We start from the raw sequence: 17,253 nt of genomic DNA, 5'->3' as shown, positions 1-17,253 counted from the left end.
GTAAACAAGTTCTTTAGTCATCATGAAAATCATGCATGTTTGACCTGATGTCATCTGATTTGATTAGAAAAATGTGTTTTGACTGAAAACACAGAAGCATTTGCTGGTCAAACGCTGATGAATGCTCACATGTTTGTTTTATTTGTACTGGCTGCTTATTACACTAAGCACTTAGATTCCAGTCTTAGGATTAAATTATAGAGGAAGCAAAGTCTGTTTACTTGTTGATGTGTTTCTCTGAACCTGAACTTAACCCTCACCAGTAGCGTCTTCTGGTGCTTAACCTGACCCAGGTTTACCCTAACCAGTTGATCTCTGCTTACTCCTGAGGCTTGGACAGTAATGTTCAGATGCTGAAGTCTTTCCTAAAAAGAAAGGCTACTCATTTGAGATGATTAAAACTAGCAGCAAGGTTTTCTGCAGCTGTTATGATGAGGAACAGCTGCTGTAAATATGTCATATAACCTGTAAATCTGCAAGTTACATGCATAAGGCTTCTTTGTCAGCAAAGGTGTTCAGGATCCAAAAGGGTTGGGGTTTTTTGCAGAAAAAATTGCAAAGTGCTGCTCAGTGTTTTGTTACTAACAATACAAGAGTTGAACTCATCCAGAAACCAAAGATTTAGTTTTAAAAAATCTCAACATTGACACTGTGTTTTCTGATTTTCCAAATAATTTGTAATTTGATTAATAAATGGCCATGTAGCCTGCTGGAAGCAAGAACGTTATTAGCTTTTTGTGCAACTTTCTCCAGAATTCTACTTTTTCGCTTAATCATCCTGAGCCATACTGGTGTTTATGTATATAAGTTAGTCTCTGTATCTGATTTATTCCTTTAATGCTGCACGTTTTGGAAGCAACCTGCTATTCTTTGACATTGGTATCAGTTTGATACAAAAAGTGAAAAACACAATTGGATAAAGTGAATTTATTTGCTGCAACATCTGTAAGCTGCTGCTCAAGTGTGATGACACATTTGCTTTTATTATTTACAATGTAAAAGTTAATAAAGTGACCAAATATTTTTCATTCATTGTGAAAGTTTACATGAGTAAATACAGGATGGGGCCAGAATTACTGTAAAGTTAAGGAAGAATGAGGCTTTATTGTTTCAGGTCACTCACTTTATTTATTGATCCCTCTGAAAGTTTACATATAAACGACAAATCCAAAGAAATAAAACAGGGTTTCATCACAGTCTTTGCAGAAAACATGTAAAGTATCGATGTAAAGTTTTGTAGGAAGAGGGCTTACAGCTATGGCTTACAGCCAGGAGCTGGAGGATGCAGTCCGCCTCCTTCCGCCTGAGCACGCCGGTGAACGGAGCCGTCTCATTGGACGGGTCCGCAAACGTTAAAAGGGGCGTGAAGTTTGCTGCTAGCAGCTAGCTCCTCTGTGATCATCTGGGATCTGTTTCATTCTTGGCGGCGCCCAGCAGCATCGCAAAATGAAACTGTAGAGCCTTTGCGGACTATTTGCAGCAGACCCGGCTTACTTTCTTCTGTGAGCCGCAGTTGCTTTCAGACACACGGGCAAGAAGTGGAAGGGTGACCCGGCCTCTCTTTCTGGAAATGGCATTGTGACTATTGGCGTTGATGCTAACTTAGCTAGTTAGCTTCCCGTGCTAAGTGGCTGGACCGTTGGTTATGACTGAACCATCTAGCTAGCTTTGAGCACAATACTAGCTTACATTAGCAAGGAGGTAAACTCGCGTTATTAGAGTCACTCAGTAGTAACGTCGTTGTTTTAACGTCGTCTACGTTGGACTCGAGGCGGACATCGGTTTTGTACAGAAGAAACCAGCGGATAGTTTGGCTAACGCTAACTCATTTAAGGCGCTAACATGTTGCGGTAGTTTTGTTGCGCTCCAGTCGTCACCCTCTGCTGCTTTGCTCCAGCAGACTAACGGGTCAGCAGCTAGCAGTTACTGGGCATTGTGCGGTATGTAGCCATGGCATGCTAACCATTCTCCAGGAAAGTTGGTAAATGCTAATAACGTTACAGTCAACGTTAACCGCAGGGCAGAATTGACTCATTTATGCATGGAGAATTGTAGATTTAGCATTGTTATGGTTAACAAGCAGCGTTAATTTGCTTTAACTGACGACAAGGCCTCGCAGATTGCTGTGTTATCTCACGTTGTGTTAGCTAGTTTGTCTCAGATCTGTTGCCTGGTTGGTAATGTTTACTCACAACATGTAAGGCTAACAAAGTTTTAGGATCAATAATGTAACCTTACTGAGCTGGGTGGCCATTTTAAGTTAATGATTTAGTGACAGGCTGCATTATCTAGCCAAAAAATGAACAACTCAGGAGTCATGCCACAAGAAAAGATGGAGCTGGATCTGGAAATCCCATCCTCCTTAGTTCAGACCGATGGACACCTGAGGAGATCCAACAGTGCACCCATGATAAATGGCTTAAGGTTGAACAACATGATATAGTTACAATAATTTACTGCAATATCAGACATCATTGAATGCATGTGTTTTTTGATATACCGATTAAAGTAACTACATTGTATTGTCATCGTATATCAAGTATGTGTAATATAAAGTTTGTGATTTCCTGTTTGCAGTGATAACTCCCAGGTGTTCCAGAGAGAAGTCCTGCGTATTCGGAGAAACAGCACTACAGTTGTCAACAGGCCTAACATGGTACAGTGCTCTATCAGTTCTGTCAACTTCTATCTGAATTACTCAGTATTGATTGTTTTAATTGTCTCCACACTTGTTCTGCTTTCCAGGTCCCTTCGTCACCTATTCGCGTCCCCAGCACCAGACTTCATCAGATAAAACAGGTAAGGAACAGGGCTGTTTGAAAATGTTTAAAATGAGCATGTCAGACCACTGTCTCCCTCTCGAGCCATAGGGAGTGACGGTGTCTAAAAAACATGCAAAAGTGACACGTTTTGGAGTTCACAGGGCCATCGATCTTACAGAGTTGATCAATTGGTAGTATCAGACTCCTACAGAGGAAATTGTTACCGTGCTGGTTAAAGTTCAGTTCTATCAGTGAAGTGAGAAACGGTGTGTAATTCGGAAAAGCTAGACTAACCTGGTAGTCATTAATATTAGTTTATAACCATTATCTCTATTGTGTGATGTTGCAGGAAGAAGGTGTAGATGTGATGAACAGAGAAACGGCACATGAGCGGTAAGTATAAATACAGGTGGTGCATGAAGAGATTTACTTGGTTTTACGTGAAGTGCTAAAATGCCTTAACTCACTACCCTTTTTCTCTTTTTGCACTCACAGGGAGGTTCAAGCTGCCATGCAAATGAGCCAATCCTGGGAAGAAAGCCTCAGTCTGGTAAGAATGACTCCTCACTCCAGTCTCTCCTGTCCCCGTCACTGCTGTTGATGTCTCCTATTGTTCTGGATACTTGAAAGTTGTTACTTTGCCATGCATGTTTTGGCCCTGGGCTTTTCTTGGCCTCTCTTTTTCTATAGAGTGGACCAGTACAAACATGCTAGATTAACATAACATTTGGGAGTTAACAGGGCCACCGGTCTATAAAGGTCAGGCTGAGTTGGTAGTATAATACTCCCACATTCACACTATTCTACTGTTATTTCTGTAGACATTTGCTGCACCTTGAAAGGGCTTTCATTGTGTGTTTGTACTGTTGTGTTCTCAGAGTGACAATGATTTGGAGAAGTCTTCGTCTCCAAAGCGGATTGACTTTGTGCCTGTGTCGCCTGCCCCGTCCCCCACCAGAGGAATTGGAAAAAAGGTACTTCTGACCTCACCATGTACCTGATCATACTCTAAAAAGACAAATGTAATCGTTAAAGCGCTTCAATAGCTTCCTCAAAACATTTTTTTCCAATAACTTGCAATAGGATAAAGTGTGCTTTGTGGCCTACAGAAGGCAACACAATTTACAGCTTTTTTTTTTAACTTAGTTTAATATAAAATGAGATCAAATATAACTTCTTCTCAACAATTTTGAGATATCAGTGTTTGTAAATGAGAATATTTCTTTGAAAGTATTCAAATGATTTCTAAACATTTTGCCTCTTAGGTTGCCTGCTCAATTTTGGCATTAATTGTCGGGATGCACGGATATTAATATCTAGTATCGGTCTGCTAATGTGCTCATGTACTCATATTTATGAAAGTACTCCAATACAACCACACCTGATACCACTTAATGGTAACTAAACAATGTTACCCTATTGTGTGCTGAGAAAGTAGATGGGATGGAACAGTGCGGCAGGAGTTTAGAAATAATTTAGGGGAAGCAATGATAACAAAGAGTCTGCAAACTAGGCTCTGCTAATGAGAGGGAGTGAAAATGGTTCAATTAATACAAGCAAACTGATAAAACATCCGAAGAACTAGCACAGCGCAGAGCTCAAGAAGTTTGCTTTTAGTATCAGAGGGAAACTGCAACAGCCCTGGTTTATTCCTGGCTCAGAGTGGGATTTGGGACGTGACAGTTAGATTGGCTACTGAGCATGTGTGTCCATATTTGACAGTAACGGCGGCAAAAAGTGAAAAATTCTGTGCAGGAGTAACCTTGCATCCATTTTGCATCAAAGATCTTATGCAGTTCTTTACTCTTTTGAAGCAGCTGTTGTCAGTTGTGAATAATTTGGGCTTTTGTCGTTTTCTCGACATGCTGAAGCTTCAGTGTGAGATTCCCACCCATCACCATGTCACAGATACTGAACTATCAAAGCTGCATGACTTGAAGCTGACGATTGGAGCAGCAGTGCCAGTCCAGTGTCTCTGATCAGTTTGAGTCATGGAGTGCTTCGGGTTTTACCCCACAGAGAGGCTTTATATGCTAAGCGGTACTTGGGCTTCACACTTTATCCAGGCTGTGGGTGTGTTTTACGATGCAACACTTCATTGTCATGTTAAAGTTAAGTGCTTCTACTTGAGCTGACAAAAGGTGGTATCAGTGCATCCTGAATTGATCTGCAATCTAGTCCCAGTTAAATGTCATGCACATTATGTCTTGGTGCTGATTAACTATTTCTGACCTCATTGCCTTTTTGTCTGTGTTGTCTCCCCTCCCTTTGTCAAGCAGCAGTGTTTCTCTCCTTCACTACAAATCCTTGTGAGCAGCAATGGTCTAACACCCAGTCCAATCCCCAGCCCAACACGGCGGTTCAGGTCAGTAGCAGGGCTTTGATGATTAAACACAATGTTACAGTCTACTTTTTTCATACTCTCTATTAGTATAAAAATTTGCTGAGGTGTTGTAAAGCTTAATATTCTGTTGCATGGCTGCTTCAGACGTACATAAATGTAGCATCAAAAGGTGACAGACTTTATAGAGGTATATTTGCAACAGTAGCTCATGGCCACTGGTTGTTTCTGTGTTTGAAAATAAAATGTTTGACAAAGAGTGTTTTCTCTGATCTTCAGCCGACGGAGTCAAAGTCCAATCAACTGCATCAGAGCCAGCATACTCGGTCCAATAAAACGCAAAGGTGAGATGTCTAACACTTCCTAAAGGCTTAAATGTTGACTTAAACACTTAGAGAGTGTCTTTTTATATGTAATTTATGGTTTGAACTGATAATGTTGCAAAGTTAAAGCAGCATGCTCAGACTTACTGCAAGTTGTTTTCTCTTTAATGTCTTACAAAAGGATTCAAAACAGACAGGCCAGTTGTTCATGTGGTCTGGCTTTCTACTTTTATTTTGTAGCCTTTTTTGAAAGGGTAACTTCAGTCAACGACATGAAAGTTTTTTGCTTTGCTTACTTGATTAATCTTGTCGTCAAATCGTTTGAGACCGTAAATTTAACTCTGCAGTTTCAAATTTAACAGTAACAGCCAAAAAAAAGAGTTGAACATGCTTTTGTTTTTGCATGTAGTGTCTGTGGTTGCACTTTTTGTTTTTATAAATCCCAATTTATATCCATTTATGATCCATGATGACTCTTTCTTGGTCACTAGATGCTGGTATTTGCTCATTGCTCTGGTCTGCAGTCCATTCTGTCTCATTCTATGATATCAGTAAAACACGTTTCATCCTGTTCTCTCTTTTGGGGTTAGTTACAGAAGTTCGGTCTAGAAAGATTTCTAAATTTCGGTTTCTTTTCCTCGGCAGGTGAGATGGAGACGGAGAGTCAACCTAAAAGGCTCTTCCAGGGAACCACCACCATGCTGTCCTCGGATGTCTCTAACCTGTCAGATCTCAGTTCCTGGTAAGAAACTTTCACAGCAGCATGTCCCATATCACACTCTTTGGATAATAATTCTCCTGTGACTGCTCAGCTGGCAGGAAGCCACGCTGTAGATTATGAAGGTAAGCTTGTTTAGCTTAATTAGATTTTAAGCCAAATCCAAGGTGATTCACTTACTCAGTTTGGATAAGGTAATGAAGGCAATCGGCAGCTTTACAAGGTTTGTGAGGAACTGGAGATGCTGAGTGGAAACTGGAGACTGAATTTGTTAGTATCAGTTCAAGATAAATTCAGCTCTCAGGAGTAGTAATAGTAAACATTTTAAAGACGATGGAAAAACACTTAATTGAGAGTGTTTGGGAGAATAATATTTGATCTTACTGTTACTTATTTATGCCTCTTTCAGTTATGAGATATGTAATATTGTTGGTTTTATCAGCCTGATAAAGTTACTTTAATCTTCTTTGATTGAGACTCTCACTTGTACGTTAATGTTCCTCAGCCTTATTCAGACACATCTGCCACAGTGATGCAGAGAGCCAAGTATCTGCACAAAACTGGACAATACATGAAGGTCGAAGGAGCTACTAATAAACCTAAACATATAGCAAGCTTAAGTAGGCTGAAAAAGTGTTATTTGTTGTAGATTGCAGAGAAACCAGACCGTGTATGGGAGGAACTTGGAGAGAATAATTAGCTAACAGGATATTTAGCTGTTAAATATGTGGACACAGAAGACATACATGCTGTAGTGTTTCATACATCCTACATAAAATATTCCTCTAATCTGGCTCCACATGGGGCAAGATGCCTCATTTTTATCTCGCCATGTGTTTTTGCTCCTGTTTTAGTGACGGTAATACTTGATGCACATATTCCATAAAACTGGACGGTAAAAACTGATAGCTTCTGGTTAGCCTCTCTCTTGCGGCTACAGTGAAGTTTCCATCCATTCATTATGAAACGTATCTCCCTTTGTTAAACACCAGGGTGCACCGTCCTCATACAGATTTACTGACAAAGCAAAGCTGTGGAAAGGATGTCTAACCCTACCACAGTGACATTAGGACTCTCTTCTTTTACCTGCAGGACAGTTGCTAACCGAATGCTATTTGTTCAGGCAACTTTTGAGTTCAGACTTGTGCCGTGTTGAAAGGGATGCCTAACTGCAGCAATTTTTGTCTAAAATTCAACAGTGCCTTAATGTGAGGCTCATAAAATGTTTAAACTTTACTAATTTCATGTGTAAATGATGTAGTGAGATTGCCGGCAAGAGTTTTACAAAAAGCAACCAGGCTAATCATCAGCTAATAAAAAAAAATAATAAAAAAAAAAAGCATCAAGTTTTAGTCAGCAGTGCTTTTAAAAGTGAGTCAGGTGAAGTGTTGCTACTTCGGTGAGGCTTTTATGACAGGCTGCACACTTACGGTACTTAACCTTTCTCCTCCTTTCAGTCACTCTCCAGATCTGCTGGACGGCAGCCTCAGCAGCGTCTGCTCCTCCACCGACTCGCCAGGCAAAATGGAAGGAGTGTCGCCTTCCTCGTCCAGCAACTCCCCCTTTGCTTCCCTCCAAGATTTGTCCCCAAAATGAGCGTGGGGACTGCTAGAGACACTAAAAAAAAATGTAGGGGGAATTTTAAAAAACCTCTCTCTCTTGGGAACCTTCTCAGACCCTTTCCTTCACCAAAATGTAGTTTTAAGTGGAGTTTGCTTCTGAACGGCTGTTTTCATGGCTGCAGAGGGTCTAGATGGGTTTGAAATACGGAAACGAAAGCCATGGACGAGTTTGTAAGAAGTGAGCCTAGTCAAACTGGGAATGACTGAAGACACTGTGAGCACCAGCTGCTAGTTGAGGATCTTGGATGGTGCTTGGCTTCGTAGTGATATTGTTTGTAAGTGGCTATCCTGCACATCTGTCCTACCAGTTCCCCCTCAGCACAGAGGGACATCGAGCACTGGACACAAAAGAAAAGGACTGTATGGATATGTACATCTCCCTGTTTTTGTGCTGGAAATCTCCTGTCCACAGGCCTTTGTATGTACACAGTGTGCAGATTTTGTAAGAAAAGATTTAACTTATTGTTTTCCTGCTTTGTTTGTAATTATGTACATATTAACCATGTCAGATGTCGTACATTGTTTTAAGTTTGGCTGTGAGGTGAATGTAGGCACAAGGTCTTCAACAGCTTTCTTTGTAAAGGAAGAGAAATGACTTCTGGGGTACAGCTATGGAGATGTCCTGTTATACTGTAAGAGAAGTTACGTTTTGAGCAGATATTCTGAATATTTTTATGATATAGGCTGTGAACTGTGGTGATTTTTAAAAAAAAAAAATTTCTCTCCAGTTTGGCTGTTGAATCAGAACTGAAATAAGATGGTCATTCCTGGTAGTCTTTCAACACTAAAGGTTGCTCTGTAATCCTGTGTTCTTGTCAGGATGATTTTTGTAGATATAAAGTAGAGAAAAAGATTACCTTCTTCTTCTGGCAAAGTGTTCTTATTTATGGAGGAAAGAGGAAAAAAAGGTTTATTATAAAGTTGGATGGTGATAGGTTTCTATCCCCAGTAAACCTTCTGTGTTGTCATTTACACCAAATCAACTGACAGCTGGAACATTCAGCAAAAAAAACTAAGAGGCACCGTCACATTGTGAGTAAAAAGACTGCTGTTTCTGCCATGGTTTATTATTGCTCAGGATGATCAGTCCTGTGTCGTTTCAGCCTGTGTAAGTCTTAAGCGGGAAAGAAGTAAAACTTGACAAAACAAACCAAGGAGTACAGCACGTCGAGGTTACGCCTGCACTGTGATATTTGCACCTAAATTTGCTTTGTCGTCATTGGCCTCAGTGTCCATATCCACCTGTGTACCTTCTGAACCCCTTTACTGCTCTGTAGCCTTCAGTGTTTATGTGCAAGAAGGAAGTGATTGTGAATCACTTCATGGAAGTGTGCCCTTTAAACAAAGTTATGGTTGCAGTTAATTTACTGAATGTCTTTTTCCTTTTATACAAAGAAAATGGGGGAGGGGAGCAATCAACTTTCCCTGCTGTCAAGATGGTTTTTTTTTTAAAATTCTGATCATCTTCTGAAATGTTCAGGGCATGAATTTAGCAAATGGTATTATGCTATAACTGTGTCTGTGATGGAAAGGCTGTAATCTGCCAAGCTGGCTAACACGTTGCCCATGCTTGTGTCTTTTGTGGTTGCCATTGTAGCGGACATCAGGATTAAATAAATTATTTCATTATTTCTGTGTAGCTGTACTTTTGTTTTTCTTAAGAGCACTAAGACTCATTTATAGAGATGTCGAATAATATCGGCCCTCCGATGTAATATCAGGGTTCCCACTCTTTCCCTGAAATTATTTTCCAGGACGCTTTCAGCCGTACAGACGCACGTTATCACATCATACACTAATACATTCCCATCCCCCTCATTCTTTGGAAGTGTTCTTTACCACAGTTGTAACTTGCATTTACCCAGATTGTTTCTATATTTGTTACTCAGACAATTGATTTGCAATCTGTGGCTATAATTTATCTGACAAATAATTATGACATGTATCATAGAATAATGCTATTACATATATAAATGTAAAATTTGCATTGTAAATAATTAGATAGGGGCTGCTCAGTGGAGTAGCGGTTAGCACTTTTGCCTTGCAGCATGAAGATCACTGGTTCGAATCCCGGGGTGGCCCTGGGATCTTTCTGCATGGAGTTTGCATGTTCTCCCTGTACGTGCGTGGGTTTTCTCCGGGCACTCCGGCTTCCTCCCACAGTCCAAAAAATATGCTGAGGTTAATTGGTTACTCTAAATTGTCTGTAGGTGTGAATGCGAGTGTGATTGTTCATCTGTATATGTAGTCCTGCGACAGACTGGCGACCTGTCCAGGGTGTCCCCTGCCTTCGCCTGAGTCAGCTGGGATAGGCTCCAGCACCCCCTGCGACCCTAGTGAGGATAAAGCGGTGTATAGAGGATGGATGGATAATTAGATATATAGCTATATGAACAAAAAAGAGAGATAAAAAAAACATACATATATAGAAAATATGTTTATAGATCAAAAGATTTAATTGTAAAGGTAATCAAATAATTTATATTTATCTCTCTGTACAGCCATAGGCTGTTATATACATATAACACAGTGATAGAATAGAACAGAATAGAGTTTATTGCCAATTACAAGAAACAGGTAAATTGAACTGAATCATTAAGCATGACAAAAAATAATTTAAAATACTTAGACATATACACAATTGACATATAATGAGCACATAAATGCTGATAGCATGAAATCAGGGATACAAGCAGACATTTATTATGTATTTAGATACAAACACAAGCAGGGTGAATAATAAGTGAGCATTGAGTCACAGTGGGTTGTCTATAAAGAGACAGTAAAAGTGTAAATTTTCATGAAAATAATGAAATTCAATGAAACTGAGTTGCTGCATCCTTGTCAATGATACACGTCCTCCTCCAAGATGAGCCGGGAAATTTGAGTCCTAATCTATGCCTGTGTGTGTTTGCTTCTTTACACCACTGTTTACAATTTAGGCTGTTAGATTCAAGGGCGTCAGTTTGTTTTTAAAAGTGGGGGGGATGGAGACCACAGCACTTTGAGAAAATGTCGAAGAACGGCAGCAAAATGCCACAAGTTGGGCTCCAACTCACAAAAACCACACCAAAGGCGGAGGCTCAAGCTGTTGAGCTATCGGTACAGGCAGGTAGAGAGGTCTGTGGGCCGCTATAGTACTAATTCTCCCGGGCCGAAATTTTGCCCCTACACGCCTCTGGTCGGAGCTTCCACTTGGCACAGGCGCAAATTTAGCATCTGCGCGTTTTTTTTTTTTTTTAACCTCACGAAGGTGTGCTTGCGTGTCTGTGCAACTCTCGGCCGAGTGCGGATGGTGCGTTCATGAGCGTCGGAATTTTCTATACTACTGAAAATAACTAGGTTTACAACGGCTTACATGTGAAGAATTTGAATGTGTTGGAGACAAAATGACCCCTGACAAAAAGTGGGGGAGACACATCCCCACCGTCCCCCCCTAAACTGGCGCCTATGATTTCAGGACTCGGTTATTAAATGTCAAAACAATCCATGTGACTCTAAAAACTCAACAGCTTTACAAACTCTAAGATTAAACTCTCCACAAGGATCCAAAATAAGTTGGACTTCTACATGAGAGCTTTAATTATTCTTCATCTACTTCCTGAAAAGTTTGGTCAATAAAAAAGACAAAAACTAGTATTTTCAGCTGAACTAAAGACAGACTTTGTGATTTTTCTGCTCACAGGTTGTGTTGTTGTAAACTTACTCTTTCAAATAAATACTTGCCTAACTCCCTGGAAATCAGTGTTTGTCCTGTTTTTGTGTCACTGCTCGGCGACCCTAGAAAGCTGTGTTGTAATGTTTTTTGAGCAAGACATCATACTATGATGTTTTTATAGTGAAGGTTCTAAACCATTTTGACATGTTCAGACGTTCTATGTGTGAAAACTCAGAGATTCCAGGTGTCAGAAGGTAGTTTTCAATTTTCTTTGTTAACTTTCTGCTTCAACTTTAAACTAAATTTAATTCACTAAGCCAGCCCTCTGGACTTCCAGTAAGCTGTGTTCCTATTGGCTGTCCAGGTGGCTGCTTGGTGTTATCAGGAACACCTGAACAGCTCACTGTCTTCCTGATTTATGTTTGCAGTCAAACATTTCCTCTGCTTCACTTCATTGAACCGGGTTTGGCTCCGTTGCTTTAGTTTGTTCTTTAGGTGTTGGCTTTCAGCTTCCAGCAGTAAAATCGTCTTCAATGTGTTTCTTGGTGTGTTTTAGGGCTTTGTACTGGATAGTTCTCTTGGTAAATGTGGTTCTTTAGCCACAGTTAGCACATGGTGCTAATGTGTGCAGTGATTAGTGGATTTGGTGCAGCTGAGTTGTGTCTTTATCTTGGCTGTAGTGAGTCTTTAGAGGTTTTTGGTCAGACACATTCTGTATTCTTGTTTGTGAACCAATGTTGGTTGTCCAGAAGGTAAGAGTTTCTGTCCTGATTCTCTGTTCAAAGAGGTTCTCTGGTAGACTGCAGGAAACTTTAGCGTTTGGGTTGTGCTAGTTTGGCTTTTGTACAGTCTCATTTGGACGACTATCTTGAGGCCCCTCCATGTGGTTTAGTGAAGTTTTCTGGAACAGTTCTACAAAGCAACCTGCAGCAGAAGAGACTTTGAGAGTTTTTGTCAGCAGTTTGAGCAGGAGAAGGTGAGCTTCAGAGTAGAAATGAGAAGGAAACCTTCTTGACCCGTGTGGTGAGGTCCTGTACCAAGAGTTTGAGCAGGTCGTGAAGAGTCTGTAGTTCTTTGGTCTGAAAGCACAAGAAGAGTTGACTCATTAAAGGAGAAAACAGGAGATATTGTTGGTTCTTCTGTCGCTCTGCAGTTTCTAGTTTCCTTAGACTGAATATCAAGTTTATATATTAAATGATTTACCGTGTGAGCCCAAGAAGACTTCAATAAACTCCCTTCATCACCTGAACACAACATATTTTATTACCATGTTCAATCTTTTTTTCTTTTTTTTCTTTTTTTGAGTTTCAATCACTGTCAGCATAGTTTTTTTCTTTGTATAGTTTTGTCATCTGTGTGAAAGGTGCTAAACAAAGTTGAATTGATAAACTCAATAACTGACTAACTCATGATTGTGACAGCAGAAGTATTTTCATTGAGATTTAAGGTTTTGTTTCGTTTTCAAGGTTGGGGTTAAAATCTTGACAGAAAAGAGATTAAAGAAATAAACTACATTAAAAAAGCAATTAAATCAAATGAAAAAAGCAACTTAAAAGGAAAACTAAACATTAAAAATACAATTAAATTATATTAAACAGACAAAAAAATGTAATTAGATAATTAAACAGAAGATACAAAACATGTAATCATGAAATTAAATTTTTTCAACAAAGATGAAACATTAAAGATGAAATATTTTAGATAATTAAACTTTAAAAAAAATACAAATAAACAAGAATATTAAACATTTAAAAAATACAAAACATTTAATTAGATTATTAAACCTTTAAAGAGACAAAATGTTTAATTTAAAAATAAAATGTTTTATTAGAAAATTAAATCTTAAAGAGAATAAGACTTTAAATAGGAATTAAACAGAAAATACAATTAAGCATTTAAAAAGAAAATTAAACATTGGAAAAGAAAAGGAAAATTTTCAAACAAGTTGATAACGCATTTGAAAAAAGAGTTAAACATTAAAAAGACAAAACATTTCAAAGTGAAATCAGACATTAGAAAAGAACAAAAGGTGAGAAAAGAGCAAAACATTTGAAAAGACACCAGTTAGACTTCAGAAGATCAAATTAAACAGAAGAGACGATAAAATTATCAAAAAGAGCAAAAACAGATAAAGGTCTTAAAGTGTTTTCTAGTCTAAATTGAAAACAAGTTGTTTCTTCAAACATTTCCTCTTTCTATGTTCTTGGTTTCATTGTGGACAGATTTACTAAGAAATTATTTCAGAAAACTGTTTTCCAGATAAAGTCTACTAGTAGTTGAAAGCATTGATCAAACTAATGTTACCTTCTGATCTCCACAAACTTTACTGTTCGGTGATGAGAATCAAAGTTTGTTCAGAAAAACCCACATGTAAAGGTCTGAGAAGAACTCAGATGGATGGTCTAAATGTGAAATCAAGACTCATAGTCACAAGTTTTAAGGCTTCTGTTAACCAGAAAATTCAAACTAACACAGAAATACTGAGAAACTCTTAAAACTTCAGTCCTCAGACTGTCTGAAGGTTCAAACTAACAGGGATCTACTCAGGAACTTAGACGATATCAGTCCTTGGACTGTCTGAAAGTTAAATTTAACAGAGATAAATTTATTGTGGGACTTGGAAAATTTCAGCCCTCAGACTATGTGAAAGTGAAGATCAGCTCTTATCTGCTGTGTTTATTAGAGGGGAGGGGCAGCTCTGCTCAGGTGATCCAGGTACTGAGTTCAGGGAGAAACCAATAAAAGCTTCTGTGAGTTCAGACTCCATTGTACAGAGGAGGACAACAAGGTGAGTGTCCGTCCAATATTCTTCTTATCCCGTCAGAGTCTCTCAGTCAGCTGTCTCTGTGGATCTTTTCATTTACCAGGTGGACTGTTGTTCTGGTTTTGTTCCTGTCTGGACTCTGTGTTTTATTTCCTGATCTGAGGATGGAATCTGGGGGGTTGGAATTTATAAGCGTTGCTTCATCCATCCCCTTTTCAAATCACTTATGTAAATTGTCTGATTTTGGTGGTGTCAGAAGCTGGTTTGAAATAAATGATCAATCAATCAATCAATCTGAAAGTTTCAACTGTGACTCTGGAACAGACTTGGTTGTTCTGATTCTTGTGTCACTCAGTGCTGCTGGTTTAACTCTCAGACTGAGTGATGAAAATTAGTCTGTTATCCTTTAAGAATATTTAATATGCAGTGGAGAATTAATAGCATGTTCATGGACCTTCTGGGTCTCTGTGACTAAAACAGCAGAGAATTGCTGTAGCCAACTTCCCCAAAAAGGATGCCTAACTTAACATTACGCAGAGCTTGGTATGAGAATGAACCTCTATCTGATTGGTCTAATGCTGCGGGGATCCGTGGTTTAAACCTGAACCCTCCTTTTGTCTTCAGCCAATCTGGACCATCTTCACCCTGAAGGACGATGTGTGAATGTTGAGGTGTTTCTCCTGTGTTGTGAGAACTGAATGTGGTGTGTTTGTGGGTTCCTGATAACACAGAAGTGAGGTGGATGTGGTGTCTTGTTCATGTACAGAGTGTTCTCTGTTTTCCTGTCAGGTTGTTGTGGAGCCTCGCAGGCCAGCAGAAGCTTGAACCTTTAGAAGGTTTGGTCTCTTAGTTTGTAGCTGTTGTGCATTAGTGGTGGTTAAATACTCAGTTATTCAGCTTCTGTTATACAGTCAGTTTTATTCATTCATCACAAAGTTAGTTTCACGTGCAACAATCAATATTTACCACATTAAAACTATTATTGAAATAATATTCCCAACAAACGTGTCAGGGATCGACTGTAGACGTAAACCTTTGGATTTGTTAGCAGTGAGATCAAATATAATGAATCAGGAAACACAAGATTCATGAGTAAAGTTAGTAAATGCGGTAAATAGAAGCAGTGAAAGTCTTCATGTTATGGTTAAATGAATCCTGCGGTGGAATGAGGTGGAGCTTCAGCAGAGGAAGAACTATGAGAACAGGGAGGAAACACTCCAGCTGTCTTAGTTCAGACTCAGTCGAAGGAAGAAACCTGGCTGTGGAGGCAGGTGAGAGTCAGTTTTCTCTCTGAGGACTTTTTCAGAGTTCACTTCTGTGGACAAAGAACCTGAATGAAGACGAATGTGAACTTGTGTGTTCCTGAGCTCTCAGTCAGTGTTGCTGGTTTTCCTCTCAGACTGACTGAAGTCCACAAGATGAGTGATTCTGAGGAGGAGGAGGAGCTTCCAGCCGTCTGTCCATGAAGAGTGACCGGTCCAAAGGAAAACCTCCAGACTTCAGTAAAGAACCTGAACCCTCAGACACAAAGTAAGAAAGTGTTTGTGCTGTAAAGTGACCCCAAGATGATTAACAGATGAACTGTTGTATCACCACTAACACAGCAAAGCTCTGACAGCTTCAGAGTTCTAAAATCTGTATGTGTGGATCAGACCTGAGCGCTAGAACAGCAGTGATATGGAGAAACAGACACTTGATCTACAGCAAGAAGAAAAGAGTTTGATAGAATGTTTGCAAACAGCCATGAACAGATTCAAGAAAAAACAGAGTTTTATTGCATGATCAAACTCCAAGGTAGCTTCCTCCCTGGATCAGAAGCAGCCTGTCATATCTTGATAACCCTCAGTTCATCACATTTAATAGGTTCCACAGAGGACCTGGAGGACAATAACTGCCCTAAATCTGTTCTATATTCCTATTACTGTCCACTTTCACTGAGTTACATTATGAATCAGCGTCAGTCCTGATCAGAAATACCAAATATTCATTTTCAAGACTTTAACCATTTAAATGACAGTTTTTGTTTTTATGAAAACACATAAAAATCTATTATTTCCATATAATAAATGCTGAGACGCTATTTTTTTTATCATAACAGTCTCAGATATGTCACTTATGAGTAGAATTTTTACTTTTAGGGGCTGTAAAAGAATAAAGACAGAGATGTCCCATTGAAACACATTCAAACACCTATTTTTAATCCTTCTGCCATCAACATGAAATCAGATGTTCTGTGTTTTAGTCTTTTGTTCTTGACTCTTGGCTTCAAAATGGTCATTTTTCCTGATTTCACACTCAGGCACAGGTTCAACTGGAGACGTTCGAGCAACAACATCTGGATTTCTTCTCAGAGGTGGAATACAAGGAGTCAGGAAACTGAATATTCAGTAGTGAAGTTTGTAAAAGCAGTAAAGAGAATGAGTGAAGGGCTTCATGTGGTGGTCAGATGGATCCTGCAGTGAGATGTGATGTTTGCTGTGGTCACAATAATGAAGGAACAGACAGTTCTCCTTGTTCTAATCCACCTGAACTGAAGAAAACTCTCAGTTTGGACAAGAAGCACAGACACATCAGCAGGCGTTTGGTTCAGTCCAGATTTATGGAGGTTTTTACTGAATTTCTTTCATTTCTCTTTCAGTTGAGGTTCCCAGAATGACTGGTATCAGAGAATCTATCAGTGATTAATGTGATCAGAAACATGTTTGTGTTTGCAGAGTTCAGATCCACAGACAGAGATCAGAGTTTCCAGCCTCCAGCTGTCTGTCCATGAAGAGTGACTGGTCCAAAGGTCTTCATCCTCCAGACTTCAGTAAAGAACCTGAACCCTCAGACAAAAAGTAAGAAAGTGTTCCTGTTGTAAAGTGAGCTGATGGAAGATGAAGGAAGATGCTCTGCTGAAACAGTCACACAGTGGTCAGAATGCAGAAGTCTTTCAGACTGACGTGGATCCTGGTCTGGGTTTTAGAAGCAGAACTTCTGATGGTGTTTCTGTGGTAAAACAGCTGAAAACCTGGATTTCACCATTTCCAGCCAACATTCAAACATCTCCAGGCCAATGTTGAAGC

General features: G+C 39.5%; 1 protein-coding gene and 1 non-coding gene across 3 annotated transcripts; both read left to right on the top strand.

Annotated features, from left to right (window-relative positions):
- The first annotated feature begins 1,330 nt into the window (after positions 1 to 1,330).
- On the top strand, positions 1,331 to 9,401 carry pabir2 (PABIR family member 2). 2 transcript variants are annotated; one of them, XM_022202965.2, is made up of 10 exons: positions 1,331 to 2,424; positions 2,578 to 2,656; positions 2,746 to 2,799; positions 3,112 to 3,155; positions 3,258 to 3,312; positions 3,641 to 3,736; positions 5,042 to 5,127; positions 5,383 to 5,447; positions 6,072 to 6,168; positions 7,602 to 9,401. In XM_022202965.2, exons 1-10 carry the CDS (start codon positions 2,300 to 2,302, stop codon positions 7,738 to 7,740), a joined length of 840 nt encoding a protein of 279 aa, XP_022058657.1. In that variant the 5' UTR covers positions 1,331 to 2,299; the 3' UTR covers positions 7,741 to 9,401. The 2 variants fall into 2 exon arrangements, with proteins under 2 accessions (XP_022058657.1, XP_022058658.1); XM_022202966.2 differs by having other exon boundaries at positions 1,332 to 1,940.
- LOC127535953 (small nucleolar RNA U109) lies at positions 3,406 to 3,557 on the top strand. The gene has a single exon (XR_007944899.1). It is a non-coding gene; the product is annotated as a small nucleolar RNA U109 (small nucleolar RNA).
- Positions 9,402 to 17,253: the final 7,852 nt, after the last annotated feature.

The sequence above is a fragment of the Acanthochromis polyacanthus genome, chromosome 10, assembly GCF_021347895.1.
Source record: "Acanthochromis polyacanthus isolate Apoly-LR-REF ecotype Palm Island chromosome 10, KAUST_Apoly_ChrSc, whole genome shotgun sequence".
Lineage (NCBI taxonomy): Eukaryota > Metazoa > Chordata > Actinopteri > Pomacentridae > Acanthochromis > Acanthochromis polyacanthus.
Note: the sequence above shows the minus strand (reverse complement) of the source record. Positions and strands in the feature narration are given on the sequence as shown.

Bases quoted from the DNA above. Each gene is read 5' to 3' on its own strand.
- pabir2 (XM_022202965.2), top strand. From the start codon at position 2,300: ATGAACAACTCAGGAGTCATGCCACAAGAAAAGATGGAGCTGGATCTG. The intron at 2,425-2,577 runs GTTGAACAACAT...TCCTGTTTGCAG, and splicing joins CCCATGATAAATGGCTTAAG to TGATAACTCCCAGGTGTTCC. The intron at 3,156-3,257 runs GTAAGTATAAAT...TTGCACTCACAG, and splicing joins AGAGAAACGGCACATGAGCG to GGAGGTTCAAGCTGCCATGC.